This window comes from Oculina patagonica, chromosome 9 (assembly GCF_052425735.1).
Source record: "Oculina patagonica isolate OP01 chromosome 9, crgOcupat, whole genome shotgun sequence".
Lineage (NCBI taxonomy): Eukaryota > Metazoa > Cnidaria > Anthozoa > Scleractinia > Oculinidae > Oculina > Oculina patagonica.
Window position 1 is genome coordinate 2,934,164 of NC_135766.1, and position 18,651 is coordinate 2,952,814.

Consider the following 18,651-nt stretch of genomic DNA (forward strand, 5'->3'; position numbering starts at 1 on the left):
CAACCTCCAGTGGACACAACAACAAATGGGACCATTTTCAGGTCTTAGCCAGTGGACGATGTGACTTACAGTAAAAAAAGAAAAAAACATTGTTAATACGAGACTTAAAACCCACCCTCGATGACAACGTTGGCAGTGAAAAGCTGTGGCTTTATTAGCTCTCACCTATTGTTATCACTGTGGTTAATTATTGTTTAGCTCGTTACCAGTTCATCGCTTTCTATTTTAAAGTTTTAAAATTTTTCGCTTTTTGTAACCGTCACTTCTGAAGATGCGTGCTGTAGCATGCGAAACGTCAAGTAAATTTTAGATTTTTTTTTCAGACCATGTGTTATGTTTGTTGCCGCTGTTTGCTTTTTATTTCTAGTTTCAAGTCCTTTTCAGCAAGCGCGACGTCTTGAATTGAGGTCACGTCCTGTTGCTAAAACAGCAATCAAAGGTGTAAACAAGGAAAAAAGCGAACTTCCTTTGCCATGGCAACCAATTTCCTCGTTTAAAAAACGTTTGAATTTCACTTTTTTTTTAAGTTTTTCGAAAAAAAAAACTTTAACCAAAGTAAAGCCAAGTAGTTGAACATGTCATTTATGAAGAAAACCAAAAAAAAATTGACTCACTTTTTTGAGTCAATTTCAGGTAGAATCTATGAACGCTTGGGGCATTTAATTGAGAAAATACGGTAATTTTGTCGGTCGATGGAAACTTGCGAACTTCCGTTGCCATGGTAACTAAATTCCTAAAAAAAGTTTAAATTTCACTTTTCCTTTAAGAAAAAAAACATTTTTCCAAAGTAAAGCCAAGTAGTTGAATATGTCATTTATGAAGAAAAACAAAAAAAAAAAAAAACAACAACAACAACAACACTTTTTTGACTCAATTTCAGGTAGAATTCCCCCTTAATAAACAAAGGGCTAAAAAATTGCAGGAGTTAAAAAAAAGGGGGGGGCAACCTGGATAAGTCTGAAATAAACGCTTGGGGCATTTAATTGAAAAAAAAATACTGTGATTATGACGATCGATAGAAACTTTCTAGCCTTGTTAAAAAAGTAATGTGCTGATTCGATAATAGTATTGTATACACATTGCATTGTAACATAGTTCAGTCCCTGAACTCTCACTTCCGCTCGCCCTTTATATGGGTTGAACCCAGGCGCGCGAAGAGAGAGTCCAGGATAACTTGCATGCGCACGAGCCAGTTTTTTTCCAAAATTGGGGGGAAACCATATTTGGCAGCACTTTTAACCCTATTCAGACCGGACTTTTTTGGATCTTTTCAGACCTGGGGGAGGGGGCGGAATCCCCCCCGTAACTTCCAGAATATTTAAGCAATCACAATGAAACTTGCAGGATATATAGTATGGTATACGTATGGTATACGTCACATCACGTGACAATTACATCATAATGTCAAAACATCCGCCATCTTGGATTTCGAAATTTTTCAAAACGTCAGAAAACCGCCAAAAATTACTGCAAAGTACTCAAAATCAATCAAACTGTTCTTAAAATCCATAAAATGGTGAAAATAATTGCGTTAATTTTAATTTTCATTAATAGAAACAAGAAATTTACAAATTTGGAAACACATGCCTGTCAAAATGCCGTTGCCATGGTGACGTCAAGTTTCTGACACAGCAACCTATCATACCAAATTGTTCCCAGATAAATTTTAGATAAAGTCTTAAAGTTTGACAGCGTTTGGCTGAATATTAAAAAAAATATTAGCGTTCAAAGTTAGCGCGGGCACTCCTCCCCCCCTCCGGTGTGGATAGGGTTAAAATTGCGCGCCAGAGAGAATTAAGGTTCTCATGTTAGTTACCATGGCAACGACTGGTCAGAGCTCAAGTTACGTGTGGCTACTCGCGTCTGCATAATCCCTACAAAACGAGTATTAATCAAATAAATCGAGCTTTACGTTGTCAAATACGACAAAGGACAAATTATTTATGATAAAGGCGAGTTTCTAAACATAAAAAAAAAGGTTATCCGAACGGTATTTTGTCGCATTTTGAAGAACATGTGCTCATATTGCGAACATAACCAAACATGTGCGAAGCAAAATAAAATGTTATTTACCTCAATTTGTTCAAACTCGTCCCCAGGGCCTTCTCGGCGACGAGTTTTCAAAATGGCGGCTCGTCGAGAGAAGACCCTGGCAAAGGCTGGGTCACGTGGTACAAAATCTCCAAAAATCTTGGAGATTTTTGTCACGTGACTTTTCAGAGAAGCCAAAACAAAATGGTGGTCCAGTTTGAATTCGAATTGACTCTTCGACGGCGTTTGAGGGCGTAAAATCCATGCAGGAGGCAGTGATTACTTCGTAAAGCATAGATATTATTTCAGGGATTTCAAAATGTTGAAGTAGGCGTCAGCAACTGGAAGAGTAGGCGACTGTGACAAGCCAAGCTTGTTTCTTACAAGCTGATTGCTACGACCATTAAACTGGTGACAAAAATCAAGTAGCTGGTGGAACTCCGGCGGCTGCCCGCTTGTTTTGAAAACCCTGTCATTTTCGCCAGGTGTTCGAATGTAGACCGTGAGGTATGAGAATCGGGAAGGTACGGAAAGTAAAAAAAATTAAATGTTACACAGTCTGTAAGCTTATGTAGTCTATGTACTGTTATTTAAGTCTTAATATATTTACTTTCTGTATTTTGATTGAGTGCAAGAGAAACTTAAACTTAGCTGCTTATAGGTAAAGAGGCAAAATGTGTGCTTAATACCCTACAAATGTATGATCAACATATCAATCGATTTCGGTGGCAAATTTTTCTGCTTTATAATTCATTCTAACTTATTACAGTGATACACATAACCTTGACCCTAAAAGCTTTAACTAAACTCATACATTTTCGCTTTTATATGACCAAGTTCACTCTGTTCTACAAACTTTTACATAAGGTGAAGTTGTAACTGAAATTATGAAATATCCATATCCATATTATGGCCATATACCCGGCCACTCTTTTGCATCTCATTGAATAACAAAGTGCCTGTTGTGTTATGCCCCATATTTAAAGCATTCGGACACATGTAAATGAAGTGACCGGGTATTCTGCAATCGCTCCCCCTGAAAGCTTAAACTCAACTTTATACATGTTTGAAGCTTACCTTAGTTGAGGCCAATTTCACTTTGTTTTACAAACTTTTACATGAGGTGAAGTTCTAACTGAAATTTTGAGATATTTACATCCACTTGAGTGGCTATTTTGTACATCAAAACAGGTGAACCCACATAACTGTAATCTTCTGGAATTAGTTTTAACTTTTTTACCACAGCAGTTTAAAATATTGACACTTTCATTTCAAAGATGTTATGCACATAGTTATGCACATAATAGACTTAAACAGGGTGTAGAACTTGGGATTACACCTGTGACCACATATGGCAGGCTAGTTAATGTTGTGTTGCTTAAAATGATGTCGAAATCACAAATTTTACAGGAGAAGGATGATTTAACATTTTATCAGAATACAAAATGCTAAAAGATGATCACTTTTACATTTCCCACATGTTGCCATTTTGGACTTTTTGACATCAGTGTGTTTCCACTGTATTGTTAGGAAGCATGCATTCTTTGCGTGAAACAAATGGGCAATACATTGATGTCATAAATTCCAAAATGGCATTGTGTAGAAAATTCCTGTTTTAAAATACCTAAAAACAATTTACGCTCGCTTCTTAAATTGTCTCACAGAGGGATGCCAAGGGCGCCCCATGCCTCAACCCCCAGCTACACTCTTTAAACAGGAGCAAAAAAATTGTTTTGACTCAAAACAGTCATCTTTAAAATTTGTGAGACTGTCCACACAGACACTGTTTATCCCCATGAAAAGAGCTCTAAAACATAAGAATAGACTTGTTAGTTCTGAATGCCATTGTTGGATCATTTGGCCTCCAGTGATCCCATACTTGTAAAAAGATTGTGCTGTGCAAATAATAAATCACTCAAGAGAGTGAAATGGATTTTTGCGTAGATGGCATCTGTGGACTTTAATCACTTTTCAGCCTTGTAAATATTAATTTTATGATGATCATGTTCTGTTAGTTTCAAAAAATGCTGCCTGTTTTATCACAAGAGAGTGAAGGTGGTACATAATATCTAATTTGAAGCTCTACATAGGCGCGTATTGCTGTATGTGGAGGAGGGGTTTTAACCAATTTTGTCTGGGATAGGGTAAAGAAATCAGAGCCATTTTGGCATTAAGTAGCTATTTCTGGTATGAAAAAGATTAGAAAATAATACTTGAAATTAAAAAAAGCATGAACTGTTAAAGCAATGCACTGCCACAGCAAAGTTTTTGGAAAATAGCAAATCTTGTGAAAGGAAGAAATGTTTTGCATCTTATCTAGCATAGGCTTTAAAGGCTGCAAACAGCCCAGGGGGTACTCAGGATTTCAAGTGACGGGGATGATCGAATGAGCGCAAATATCAAGACCCAAAAAAATCCCTAGGGCTTCCCACAGAAGCCCAAAAAAATCCCTGGACCAAAAATTAACCCCCAAAAATCAACAGAAAAGTACTTTAGTTTGTACTTTATTTGCAGAACTATGCAGCCAAAGCACTACCACACATCTTTAGTTCGTATTTAATACCCAAAAATTCCCTTATTTTTATTAAAAAAAAATACTTACAAATTTTCCTACCCAAAAAAATCCCGGAACCGAAACTGTCAAACCCCAAAAAATCCTTCTATCATCCCCGTCACTTGAAACCCTAAGTACCCCTGCTGGGGCAAACAGGGCTGGGCTTCATCATCCAAGTGACACATGACTTCCCAAACATTTCCACAGTACAATGCTTTCAGGTTTTGATGTGCAATGAGCCACGTTAAAACAGTACACTGATAAGGTTTTCCTTATAAAATATCCATTTAGTGAACCTTAAGACAAATCAAAACTATGACAGTGAGATAGGTAAATGACCTCACAAAGAACATATTTTGTAGTTTTATTTTCCTGATTGTTCTCTTTTTTAGTCTCATTTAAGTGTTTGATCACATTTTCAAATACCTCAAGTTTCATCAGAAATATTTTGTTACAAATTGTTTTTAAATTTCAATATACTCTGTCTGTCATGTTTGCAATCAGCCTTTACTGATCATGAGGTAACTGTAAAAGGGAAAGCAAGCAAGTCTGAGACAACATATTCTGAGAACAGTACACGAAACAACTTTAATTTTTTAAAGAAATTAAATTGACCAAAGTTTTTTTATCCTTCACATTAATTAATTAATATTTTAATAGATCTCTTATTAACACGCTTAATTTATCTCCTTTGGTCACCTTTTTTCTCCAGCACTACTTGAGCATGATTTAAAACACGTCCACCACTTGTATAAGGACCTACAAAAAAGGAGTGGTATAAATAAATTCATAATGAGAACAGACCCTTAGAAAGCACCAATATCATATTCGGAAGAATGCAGACAGTGAATGGGTGATGATATGTGTTCGAACGCGACAAATTGAAATCGAATTTCCTCCGAAAAAGAACACGAGCACTTTAGGTCCAACTATGTCTACGACGGGCAGAAATTCCTTTACGTTTTAGATTTGCATCTCGTACATAGCTGCAGCCCGGTGTCGAAATGACTCTTTCATCTTGAATGTTACTTTCCGACAGTAAATCATTCTCACCGCAGACAATTGCCCTGACGCGGGAAGCTAAGTTATGGGAGGATACCCGCGACTGTCAGGGCAATTGGCGTGTAGAATGTAGGATACAGCAGTGGATGACCGCCACCAGGGGAGGTGGGAGGGGCGAAACTTTTATGGTGACTAAACCGAACTCCGTTAAACTGACCACGAGGAGACCGAAACTGTGATATTTAAAGCAGAAGGCCGCAAAGCATCATGCTAACAGCGCGCAAGCACAGAACGCTGGAATTTGAAAATCTTAAGCCTTCCCGCGTGACGGGCTAATTATGTATGCAGTGAGAATAGTAAATCATTCTCACCGCAAACAATTGCCCTGACGCGGGAAGCTAAGTTATGGGAGGATACCCGCTCCTGCCCCAGACACTCTGCTGTCAATTTCGGAAAAGGGGGTAAAGAAAGGAGAAAACCAAAGGACAACATTCACACAAAGAATCGTAATTTATTCCTTCCATTACTCAGAAACCCTAACCCCTTTGTACATTTCGGGGCGACCTAAATAGCAGCCTCCAAATTATTGGGATGTGAAACCGGGGTAACCAAGCCGGAAGCCACTCTGGGGAATATGCTTTCTAAAATTGTAAGAGATGCGTCAGCATCCGAGCGCTGCATATATCTACTGGCAACCTCCCCACTTTTCCAGCCTAGGTATTGAGCAACATCTTCCTGGGAACAGCCTAAAAGCCTCAGAGTGTTGGATGATCCTACTCGAAAACTGTGCGGAGTTTCCCCTGCATGGAGTTTAGACTCAAAAAGGTGTTTCTTTAACCGATTGTTAACCGCGCAACCCGTAAAGGGTTTGTTCCCTACTGAGCCGTTGCGTTCCGTGGCTCGAAAAAAGTACCCTTGGTCCAATGAAATCTTAAGGCACTGGCATACTGTAATATAATACTGAACCCAGGCAAACGGGCATACCTCAGGATGAGTACACTTAATCAAGGCAAAAGAGCGAGGTGCACCTTTGCGGATATTCTTAGTGAGAGTAAACTTGAGCAAAAAGCCTTCCCGATCTCTCAACTTAAAAACGTTACAGGATTGAAGGCGACCGAGGTCAGATGCCCTATTTCCGGTGAAAACATCCACCACAAAAAATGTAGCATCCCGAACGAGGATATATTTATTTGCGCGCGAAAGAGACGCCTGACTTAAAAACAGACCACAGAGGAAAGCTATAAGTCTACGAAACTTATCGAAAAACAAAGGGACCGCTTGAACAGGTGTTATAGCTAAACCCGGCTGCTCCTGTCTGACGAACTTCAAATAGTCTTTGACTATAGCTAGGGGGTGGGCAACCGGATTAGAATCATTAAGACGTCCTAGATTATTAAAGACAGCCCTCAAACGACCCATAAGAGAATCGACTGACCCGGCTGCCAAGCGCTTCGGACAGGTGCAAGAACCCCTTGAACATAAGGACGAATGTACCACAGTTCTACCTGACCTATCCTTAAAAATAAGAAAGTTAACGATGTCACTAGCAGTACACGAAGTCACCGTTTTAGGGGGTGTCAACGCACCCAAAAATTGAGACAACTGTTGTTCCAATGCAGACTTCTGTCTTTGATAAGGGTTGGAGCGCATGACAGTTTGAAATTCCTTAAACCGTTCTTTGATCGCCGTTTCGTCCACGCGAACAGTTGACGTAGCAGCAAGGTGAAGTCCGGTCGATGTCCCGCACGCCTGACAATAATTTGCATCGGAATCGTTAGGGTAAAGACAACCGAACAGCGTCGGGCTGACTTCCATGGACGCGTAACCTAAAAGATGAGATCAGGTGAGCTTAGCAAACACAGCGGAAAGCCCACAGATCCCACTGAAGCTTTTTAGAGTACCAGTGATGACCGTCTTGAGAGGGGAACAACAAAATGCCATCCTCGCCTTCCCTACCCAGAAGGACTCGATCAACAGCAAGCGACTGCAGCAACGCCCACCAGAAACGTCGAGGCTTTAAATCCGGGATGACGATAGTAAAGGCACCATGAAAACCTTGCTCGAACATGCACTTGAGAAGGGGTGCAATAAGAACAAATGGCGGAAACACATATAAGTTGTGGTCCGAAGGCAGAGACTGTGCAAAAACGTTAATTCCGCTAGAGCCCGGAGTTGCACAAGGTGTGAAATGGGGCAAACACCGGCCTTTCCCATCGCGTTGACAATTGCTATCCAAAGACATAAGATCGAAGGTGTGAGGGCCAAAAAGACGCTCGACGGGCTCCCAAGCCCTTACTGACAGCATACAATCGATATCTGAAACTTTCCTGGAAGGGTAATAAGCCGGGTTCTCACTCGAAGGAACATAATGCACATCAAGGCTGAAATTGAATTCTCTGCAGCAATCAAAAATGTCTTTGAGGACATTGTTAATGTCGGCGTTTTTACAACCGTCATTCTCGAGAGCAGACTTCAAAACGAGGCTATCGGTGTGGACATCCACCCTATGCGAGCTGATATGATGCCTAAACGAAAGGAGCGAATGCAGCAAAGCCCGAGACTCTAAAACATTGATATCTTGCGAGTTGTCTATCCAGTAATCTCTTGACTCCAGACTTCGACCGTCCTTTAGCAGAGATCCACCCCAGGCCCTCTTGGAGGCATCACAATAAAGCGTAACCACAGCGTGGCGTTCAGTTCTCCATGGAAGGCAGTCCTTCCAGCTATCAAGAAAACGCCAGTACTCTATCTCGGTGCGAAGAGCCGCCTCTAACTTGACCGAAGGCCGAGTGGACCCTGAAATGCGGGAGATCGCTCTAAAGACGTCGCGCACATACAACTTGCATCCAGGAATGGCAAGGCTAAAAGAAATGACCTTCCCCGAAAAACGTTGAAGTGTTTTCAGCCCCACGTAAGGAGACGAGAGAATGTCTTTCCTCAACGCCGCGAACTTGACTTTCTTGTCCTCGGGGACAAGGGAGGCCTGACGCACAGAATCGCATACGAAACCCAGAAAACGAACCCATGTCGAGGGAACCAGCTGCGATTTGTCAAGACCAATGAAATATCCAGCCTCAATGAGCAGATAACACATTATATAAGCTGCTGCCTTGGCTCGCTCGAGAGATGGGTCCCGACTAACCCGCAATGGAGAAATAAAAAGTTGTCCAACGTGCCGATCATCAATGTACTGCGAAACTGGGACTCCATGAGATCGCGCGGCGCCCGAAACTGCAAGTCCGAGTTTATGGTAAATAAACGCACTGGCTTTCCATCCAAACGGTAGTGTACGAAAAACAAAAAAGAAACCATGCCACTGGAAGCCGAAATAAGTTTGAGATGAAGGATGAAGCTAGACATGTTGATAACCACTCTTATCATCGCAACAACTCTGAAAGTGACCGGGGAGAACATATCGCGGCAAGTCAAGCTTGAATGGGAGGTCACGAATCCATAAATTGAGATATCGCTCATCGTGACACAACCGGGGCTTTGAGGGCTCGACAGTTAGTGGTAAAACCAAACGTGGGGGCGCCACACTATCCACCGGGCCCCAAACTGCTATAACCCCCGCGGTCACCCATTGTATTACGGAATCGGTTACGAACTGAGAAAACTTGGCTGTGGTAGGCGAGTTCTTAATGATTATAGGAGGAGGATATTCGGAGTCGTACGCCTGTCCCTTGAAATTCCCCCTAAAAGGCTTGAAAAATCGGTCGACACGAACTCCATCCTTGATAACCTCCAAAAGGTCGACTTCAGAACAGGGCGATTTATCGAGGAGGTCCTGCCAAATGGACGGCTTGCTATGAATGTTTCCAGCCCTGAAATGGGCAGGGTCCAAGAAGCGCAAATGGGCTAGGTTACCCAAACCCGGGCGCGACGCAACCAGCTCCGGAGGAGGCAAGGGGCCAACAAAGAGAGGGGTTCCCTGTGAAATGCAGCGAAGAGGAACGTCTCCCACAGAGATGTGCCGCTGGGCTAAATCGAGTCTTGCAATAAATGAAGAAATATTTGCCTAAAACATAACGAAAGGGAAACGAGAATAAGCCGAAACAAAGACCCGAAAAAGCTAAAAGGGAACCCAACCCTTTGTTGACCCCAGGCTCCGAACTAGGTCCGAAATTGAGACACTGAGAAGGTCCCCCCGTGGTCAACTGGGCAAGGGCAAAGACCCACCCCAAGGCAAAAGAAGACGAGTTTAAACAAACAAAGAAAAATATTTAATACAAGAAAAACAAAATTCTTGAATTACAGAAACACAAGGCAATCACTGGCGTCCACGCCCATGTCCAGGAGCGCCACGACGTCTGGACTTGCAGTTTCTAGCGATATGCCCCCATCCCCCACAAGCGTAACATTGCACCGAATACGGAGAGGGCTGGCGGAAAGGACGCCTAGCCTGGGAGCTAGGAGAAGGCGCCTTCGACATCCCCTTCAGGATTGACGTAGCCTCCTTGGCCATTTTAGCTCTAAGGGGATCCCCCACGAGACCAAGCATTAACCTCTGAAGATGGTCGGCATCGAGAGAGGGCTGTCTGGCCTTAACTTCATCGAGCGCTGCGGCGTATTCATCAGCCTTCTCGTGGGCCTGCGTCCGAGCCAAGCGTACGAGGGTATCCAGCAGCTCAATTGACTCAAAACGGTCAAAAAGAGACTGAGGCCTGTTGAGATGTCTTCGAAGGGCTAACAGCGCATTAGCGCAACTCTCAACGGACTTCTCCTGTTCGAGAAGTTTGATCTTGTCCTCCAACCTCTTGATACGATCATCTGGCTGCATAAAACAAAACGGAGGGGGAAAAAAGGATGTTACCCCTGACATTGACACTACGGCTTACAAATTGTACGGTTTACCTCGTAAAAGCTGAGGGAAGATACCAAAATTATCGACCAAACCAGCACAACAAATAATGAAAACCATGCTACAGTTCTAAGGACCACTGCCTCTACAGGTGTTATACTTCAAAACTCTCCCACTAGCTATACAGCTGATAAAAGCGAAATGATACGCACAAAAGCGTGCTGCAGCCCCAGACTGACGACTATCCAAGCAAAAGAGACTACAAACTAAATAAATAAATAACAAGGTGCTAAGAAAAAAGGCATTTAAAACCTGAAGGGATCTGAATGCCTTACAATAAGTAATTTACCTAATCAACTAAGGACACGGACTAAACAATCCACAGCTCTCCAGGCTGCTGGCTATCTAGGCCACACTTAAATATCATGTACAGCTCTCCAGGCTGTTGGCTCTCCAGGCCATACTCAAGAAATTGTCAAAGCTCTCTAGGCTTTCGGCTCTCTAGGCCACACTAAAATATCATGTACAGCTCTCCAGGCTGCTGGCTCTCTAGGCCACACTCAAAACATTTTCAAAGCTCTCCAGGCTTTCGGCGCTCCAGGCCACACTTAAATATCATGTACAGCCCTTCAGGCTGCTGGCTCTCCTAGCCACACTTCAAAAACAATATACAACCCTAAAGGTTGCCGGCCCAATGGGCTATATAAACATAAAAAACTTGAGCATATTAAAGCTGCAAGCGCCGGCTGAAAAACAGTTTGAGGTACGCAAAAGTTCGCGGCAAGACAACATAAATGTAAAAGCGAGACGAATAAAAGTGCGACGCAAAACTACGAAAATACGAACCGAAATAAGAGAATGAAAAAGGAAAAATATGCAAAAAGGGGACCCCAAAAGAAAGCACGCACCCCAAGAGAGCAAAAAACTTGTAAAACAGCGAACCAACAATACAATAAGACTAACAAGGTAGAAAATGAAACAAAAGGGAATAGCACCTTTTGCCACCAAGTCGTAAAACGGTGTTGAAAGTAGAAACCGAACAAGAAAACTAAGCGAGCGAAAAACTACCAAATCCCGCACGCAATTTAGGCCGGAAAACGCCGAGAGGCAAACAGTATGAAGAAAAGGCTAGGCAAGAAAACACGCGGGAGCGAAAAAAGTTGGCTAGCGAAATGACTAAAGCGTGGAACCCAACCCGCGCCGCGAAAATCCCAAACGTAACAGCAGATTTAGACAGAAATAAAAATTTACCTCTTGTACAACTGCAGGAGCCGGAGCCGCAACAGGTGCCGGTTCGACAGCGGGCACGACAACTGGTACAGGATCCGGAACGGGCGCCGCCGGGGCTGGCGGCAAAGGCAAATCAGGCTCGGCGTCGGCCATGAGTGCTGGTGGCGGTCAAAACTAGACGAAACTTTAATGGAGACTAAACCGAACTCCGTTAAACTGACCACGAGGAGACCGAAACTGTGATATTTAAAGCAGAAGGCCGCAAAGCATCATGCTAACAGCGCGCAGGCACAGAACGCTGGAATTTGAAAATCTTAAGCCTTCCCGCGTGACGGGCTAATTATGTATGCAGTGAGAATAGTGCTAGGTTCTACTTTCGGCATGAATATTAAGTTATAAAACAGTCAAAACAGCAAAGCGAAAAGTTCGCAATGAAGTGAATTTAACGCTTCTACTTCTACCGAATTATTTGAATCTTGAGAATTATAAATATATTGGAAAAGACTTACCTTTCCAGCTGAAAATGGCTTAAATTCCAAGAAAAATCGACCCCTCCGCCATATTTGTTTTGGATTACATGAACCAATCAGGATTGAGGTTAGAATAGACCACTCTGCGATGCCGTTATATCAGCCTTGGCCAGGGTCATCTCGTAACGACTGCCATTTACCGAGAAGGCCCTGGGGACGAGGTTGCAATTTGTTTACTTCGAAATGCGAGGTAACTGTCCAAATTACTTTCTTTGAGACTTCTGGTTCAACTTCCTCCTCAAAAATCATCTTCACTGGCTATTAAAGGCTATTAAAGATCATTAAAGCCTGGTTTTCACTAGCACAAACACAAGCTCAATCACACGAAAAGAAAAAAAAAAATGTCCTTTATGCTTAAACTTGCCACAATCAAAAGCCACAAACATCAAACTGCAATGCACTTGTGCTTTTGCTTGCGTTGAAGCCGTTTTCACGGTGAAATAAAAGCTGTTATCTTGTGCTTGTGTTTGCGTTTGTGCTTGCATCGCTAGTGACAATCAGGCTTAAAGTTCACTCTACTTCGTCCGCCATGTTGGTTTTAATATTCTCAAACGGTCAAAAACTCGTCATGTAAAGCACATTCAAGTGCCTTGCCCAAAATCGCTCTGCAATTGGCTTATTCTATCAGCTTCCTGTTCACCAAATTTGGAGGAAAACGGAAGTTTGGTAAATGTCCTAGGACCGGTAAATGGCAGTGCATGACAAGAAAGATTAGCTTTTAATTCCTTGTAGTACAACCAACGTTATGCAAATTTATAACAAAAGTGAACTGTCACTCATTGCAACATTTTCTTTTATGTTTTATTGCTCATGCAGAACAAAGCCCGGCTCCCTGAATTCAAAACGAAACTTAAAAGTCACAAAAGCATCGTGTATAATAAAATACGTGAGTGACGTTGTAACTGACTGAAAGTTTAAAAAGTTTAGTAGCTCGCTAAATCGAAGCTCATAAAAAAATCACCATAGCTAGTTTCTATAATCAAGGTTAAAAATAGGCGAACATAATATCATAAGACTGTAATTGTCGATTAAGTAAAAACCTGATGTGTTTACCACGCGCTTGGTCATTATTTTTGTCAGACATCACGGATTGAATGAATATGATTAACCCTCAAATGTCAACGAAATCATCGGCTCTGATCTAGTGGCTGATTTACGGATTTAGCGAACCAAAATAAGATCCACTAGTATGCTACATTCGTCTTTTTCTTGCCGTCTTGAACTAGCCGCTCTAAGTCAACAAACTTAGACAAATATTTGTTAATGAAAAACACGTTAGGTAGAAAGCTGGGTTATCTTTCTTTCAGTAAATTTTACCCAGTAGAAAAGTAGCATCCAAACTTATTTTTCAAGCAATTTATCGTTCACGAAGAAATAAATACGCCGACATTTGGTGATACGGAACTGTATAACAATTCGTGTTAAGAAATCTGCAGTTTTAGGACATCCTTTAATTGCCACTATCGAAAAATGGAAACAGTTATCACTACCAAAATAATTCGATTTGCGCGTAAAACAAATTAATGTCACCCCTTTATGAAAAGCCGGTCACTGTTGTAAAACCGTATGATATGGAACTGTTTGGTTTGGTATTCTAATGGTAAATCATTCACTGATAATGTATATCGAACAAGAGTTCTATCACTATCCGTCCTCTACGAAAATAGCGCCCTAGAGGTAAAAATAAACTTTGTTGTTGATAAAATCGAGAGGGCGAAAACAGTCAATCTTGCATATGATGCTGTCACTCATTCCGTCATTTTCTTTCCTTTTTTACAGTCCACGCAGCAGGAGGCTAGTCAAAACACAAATTCCCAGCTTTGTAAAAGCCGCGTGAAAAACAAAACAAAAAAGCGAGTGAATATGCAAGGAAGCAAAGTTTCTGACTACATTTTTTTTTTATTTGTGATAAAAAAAATGCTCAATTAATATGGGCTCTGTTTTTCGCAAGGGAAATTTATGAGGCTCTATGCTAAAGGCCAAAAAGAATTAAACGAAACACTTTCATTGTTCGTCAACAACTTCGCGGGCACGATTCATCGATAATCAAAAGGATTGGTCATTTAATTAAGTTTGCCAATCTTCTGATCTGGCATATATGTCAATCGCTCGATAGAACCTTACTAGCCTTGAGATATAAGTCATTTACTAATAGTTTGTTACACGCATTGTAACAATCGAAACACTAATTCAGCTCCTATCGGAATTGCACAGAAATATCTATGGAACGCTTAAGACACCACGGCCATGGCACGTTTAATCTGTAACAGGTTTTTTTCTTTGTAGAACAGTCAACGTTATTCGTTTTTTTACTTATATTAAACTGTCACACATTGCAACCTTTTCTTTCCGTTTTATTGCTCATGTAAAAGAAAGCCGAAGTCAAAACAAAAATTCAGTCACAAAAGCTTTGTGTTAAATAAAGTAAGTGAATGACGTTGTAACTGACTGAAAGTTTTAAAAGTTTAATAGCTCGCTCAATCAAACATCATAAAAATACTTCACGATAGCTAGTTTCTATAACAAAGATTCAGAATAACGAACTATACAAATATTACTCTGTAATTGTCGATTGACTAGAAATCTGTTGTTTTTACCGCCCGCTTTCGTCGCTCGTATAAACTCGTCTTCTAATTAACACATCAATTATGATGTTTTTCAGTTGTCGCGCTTCGCAATTTTGAGCGATCAGTGTGAGAGTTAAACACTTTTTACCATCGTCTTCACTCGTTTATCAATAAATCAGTACATAAATAATTATAGTCTATAAACTCAGTTTATTGATTTTGGCAAAGATGAAACTTATAAGTGATTTAATTGCCTTACTCATTTCCATGTTTTTTTTTTTCAGCATTAGCATTTGTTTAGCATCATTTACTAACGTATTATTCATCTCTGAAATGCGCGTCCATGCATTGAGGGTTTTTATATACAAGAAACTTTTCCGCGATTGTTTCTTTTATTGGTTACGTCAATGCGATACGACAAAAACGAATCCTTCGCTTAAATAAATTTTACCTCGGACATAAAATGTAACATGCTAAACAGAAAATAAAGGGTCCTCTCTTAAATATAAGCGTGATGTTAGTTATTTCCTTGTGAATACGCGCGCGATGATATTGCTGTCCATTTGTTTTGTACACCACGAATTAAATGAATCGAATTGACTCTTAAATGTCAGCGCAATCATCAGCCATGAATTCATGGCTGATTCATGAATTCATGCGAACATAGAACACCTACCCGTATGCTATATTCGTTTTGCATATTATATATCTTGCTTATATATCTTGCTTATTAAACTCATAAATTAATGCTTTAAAATTTTAAGTCGTTTCTAAGAAATCAAGTCAACAAACTCAGACGAAAGCTAGAACTTTTACCACGGCAAGATGTATTAATATGAAACATATTGCCTGAAAATGCCGAGAATGCACTTTTCTTCGGTATAATTTTTATCTAGTGGAAAAGTTGAATCTAAATTTTCTCGTTGTCAGATTCAACAAAGAAGTAAGAACAAAACGCAGACTTCCCGGCGGTCAAACAGACTGATGTATAACAATTTGTTAATAAATCTCCAGTTTCAGGACGTCCTTTTGCCAATATCGATACAATTTCTGGAAACAATTATTACTACCAAATAAAAATAGATTTGCGCGTGAAACAAATACATGTCGCTCTTGAATGGAAAGCCGGTCTCTGTTGTCACACTGTACGTATGACTTCACCGAGGTGAAACGTCTTAGGTAGTTTTTCTTTCTATTTCGGGGAATTTCGAATATATTAAAGTACAAGTATATATAAAATAGTTGTGGTGTGTAATTCCCTCGAATCAGCAAGAATTTTATTTTTTAAACGCTTCACCACCACACCGAATGCTTTGACAACATGGCGCCGACAAGTCCGTATTTACCTGTTTTCAACACGTAGAACTTTTTTAGTAAAATCGCAAAAAAAAATATTAGTCAACCATCAGAATACTTGTAAAGTATCGATCTTTAAACAGTGAAAATTAGAACATTATCTTGGAAGTACTTTTCTTGTTTTTTATCGTTTGACCGCGGTCGACTGTATGACATGGTATTGTATGGTTTAGTATTCAAGTGGTCAGGCATTTACTGATAGTGTACAGGGAAAAGTGGCCTCTACGAAAACAGCGCCCTAGAGGTTAATCTAAACTTTATTGTTTACAAAATCAAGAGGACGAAATCAGTCGAAATTATGCAAAATCTAACTGAGCTAGCTGTCACTCATCTCGACGACTTACTCTCTTTTTTACAGTCCACGCAGCAGGAGGCCGTCTTCTTGTAGTCGAAACAAAAAATCTCATCTTTGTAAAAGCCGTGTGGAAAACAAAACAAAAACGCTAGTGAACATGGAAGGAAGCGAAGGTTGTGACTACGTTTTCGTTTATTTCAGATAAAAAAAAAAACTTCCGCGATCAATCTGGGCTCTGTTTTTGGAAGTTAAATTTGTGAGGGTCCATGCTAAAGGCCAAAAAGAATTAAACGAAACACTTCCATTGTTTGTCAGCAACTTCACCGGTACGATTCCGCGATAATCAAAACGATTGGTCATTTCATTAACCTTGCCAATCTTCTGATCGGGCATAATAATTCGATAATAGTTTTTTTCACGCATTATAACAATCGCAACACCAATTCAGCTTTTATCGGAATTGCACAGTAAGATCTATCGAAAGCTTTTTGACACTACGGCCACGACACGTTTAATCTGTAGCTTGTTTGTAGAACAGTCAACCTTATGCAATTAATATGCTTTACTTTTTTTTTAACTGCCCACTCATTGCAACATTTTCTTTTCTGTTTTATTGCTCATGCAGAACAAAGCTTTGCTCCTCGAAGTCAAAACAAAAAAAATATCAGTCACAAAAGCTTCGTGTAAAATAAAATAAGCGAGTGACGTTGTAACTGACTGAAAGTTTTTAAAAGTTTAGTAGCCCGCTAAATCGAAGATCATAAAAATATTTCACGATAGCTAGTTTTTATAAAAAAAAAGGTTTAAATAAACGAACACAGTAGTATTGTAGCGAATTGTAAATCAGTTTATTGCATTTTTTGTTAGGTTTAGAAAAAAAATGTTCAAGAATATTAACCGGTCGTTCCTTATATTTTGCAAAACCAGAGAAAGATACAGCGTCGCAGTAAATAATTCCGCTATTATTTATCTGTGAAATGTGTGTCTATTGGTTAGCAATGTGTAACATCGATTCGACACAAATGAATTCGGCGCTTAGGAAAAAAAAATAAAAATAAGTGGATAAGTAAAGGTGTTTTAAATACATTTCCTTATGAACGCGCGATGAATTTTTCGGACGTCACAAATTAATAGGGCCTCTTCATATGAGCCGGTAGACGGGCTGTGTTGTTTACCGGGACGAATATTGTCGTCTGTCCATAGGGGAAATTTCAGCCCGCTTGACCGGGATGAAATTCAAGAGACGAAACCAAAATAGCGACACATAAAATTGTATCATTCGCGACTTTCATGGCTTTATCGACACTTGCAACCTCACCAATAAAGCAAATTCGCACACTTCTTAAGGTTAATCACTGTAACCGGGCTGGAGTGTTCATATGGGAAAGTTTCCATCGTGGTAAACCGAGATCTCAGTAACCGGACTGGCCCGCTTTCTCATATGAACACATCAAAAGTTTTCAAAGGAAATAGGTGTGAGTCGAGAACTCGGTAACTGGGCCAGCCTGGTCACCCGGGCTCATACGAAGGGCCTTGAATGAATCGAACTAATTTCTCAAATGTCAGCGAAATCATCAGCCGAGAATTTAAAGCTTGTTCATAAATTCATGCGAACAAAAAACACCCCTCCTTTTGCCACTATCGATGCAATTTCTGGAAACAGTTATCACTACCACAGAATTGGATTTGCTCGTGAAACAAATACACGTCACTTCTTAATGGAAGCCGGTAACTGTTGGGTTAATTAATTAATTTATTTTTATTTTTTTTTCTGGTGAAATATTTACTAATAGTGTACAGGGGGAAACTGTTCCATCACTTTGCGGCATATTGTGAATCTCGGTCTCTTCGAAAAAAGTCCCGTAGATGTAGAACTAAACTTTATTGTTTACAAAATCGAGGGGACGAAAGCAATGGGAATTATGCAAAATCTAGCAAATGTAGTTGTCACTCATCCCGACAGTCCACACAGCAGGAGGCCTTCGTCATAGTCAAAACAGTCTTGGATAGAAGCGACGTTTCTGACTACATTTTCGTTATTTGCGATAAAAAATTATTACCGCGCGATCAATTTCGGCTCTTGTTCCGAAAAAAGGACATTTCTAAATGCTTTCGGTAAAGACCTAGAAAATAAACTAAACATTGTTGATGGTTTCATTGTCGATTGTTTACAAATTGGACACGTATGTATTCCCAATCTCGTTTCTCGTTCTAACTCGTTTTGTTTACTGCATACATTAATCGGAAACTGTCGTTCTTTGGGTTAATAGCAGTTCAGACACTAA

At 40.3% G+C, this 18,651-nt stretch overlaps 2 protein-coding genes across 2 annotated transcripts; both read right to left on the reverse strand.

The window, feature by feature from the left end:
* Positions 1-7,436: 7,436 nt before the first annotated feature.
* Positions 7,437-8,681, reverse strand: LOC144666726 (uncharacterized). The gene has a single exon (XM_078528105.1). The coding sequence runs from the start codon at positions 8,679-8,681 to the stop codon at positions 7,437-7,439; it is 1,245 nt and encodes a 414-aa protein (XP_078384231.1).
* Positions 8,682-9,857: 1,176 nt separating this feature from the next.
* Positions 9,858-11,971, reverse strand: LOC144664879 (uncharacterized). The gene is made up of 2 exons (XM_078526086.1): positions 11,640-11,971; positions 9,858-10,361 (listed from the first exon to the last, which is right to left on the reverse strand). Exons 1-2 carry the CDS (start codon positions 11,769-11,771, stop codon positions 9,858-9,860), a joined length of 636 nt encoding a protein of 211 aa, XP_078382212.1. The 5' UTR covers positions 11,772-11,971.
* Positions 11,972-18,651: the final 6,680 nt, after the last annotated feature.

What these genes read in the sequence shown, in the direction of transcription:
- LOC144664879 (XM_078526086.1), bottom strand. Translation starts at nt 11,771, where the DNA reads ATGGCCGACGCCGAGCCTGATTTGCCTTTGCCGCCAGCCCCGGCGGCG. An exon ending in CTCCTGCAGTTGTACAAGAG is followed by an intron (nt 10,362 to 11,639) that starts GTAAATTTTTAT and finishes TGTTTTATGCAG; the next exon opens with CCAGATGATCGTATCAAGAG.
- LOC144666726 (XM_078528105.1), bottom strand. Translation starts at nt 8,681, where the DNA reads ATGTGTTATCTGCTCATTGAGGCTGGATATTTCATTGGTCTTGACAAA.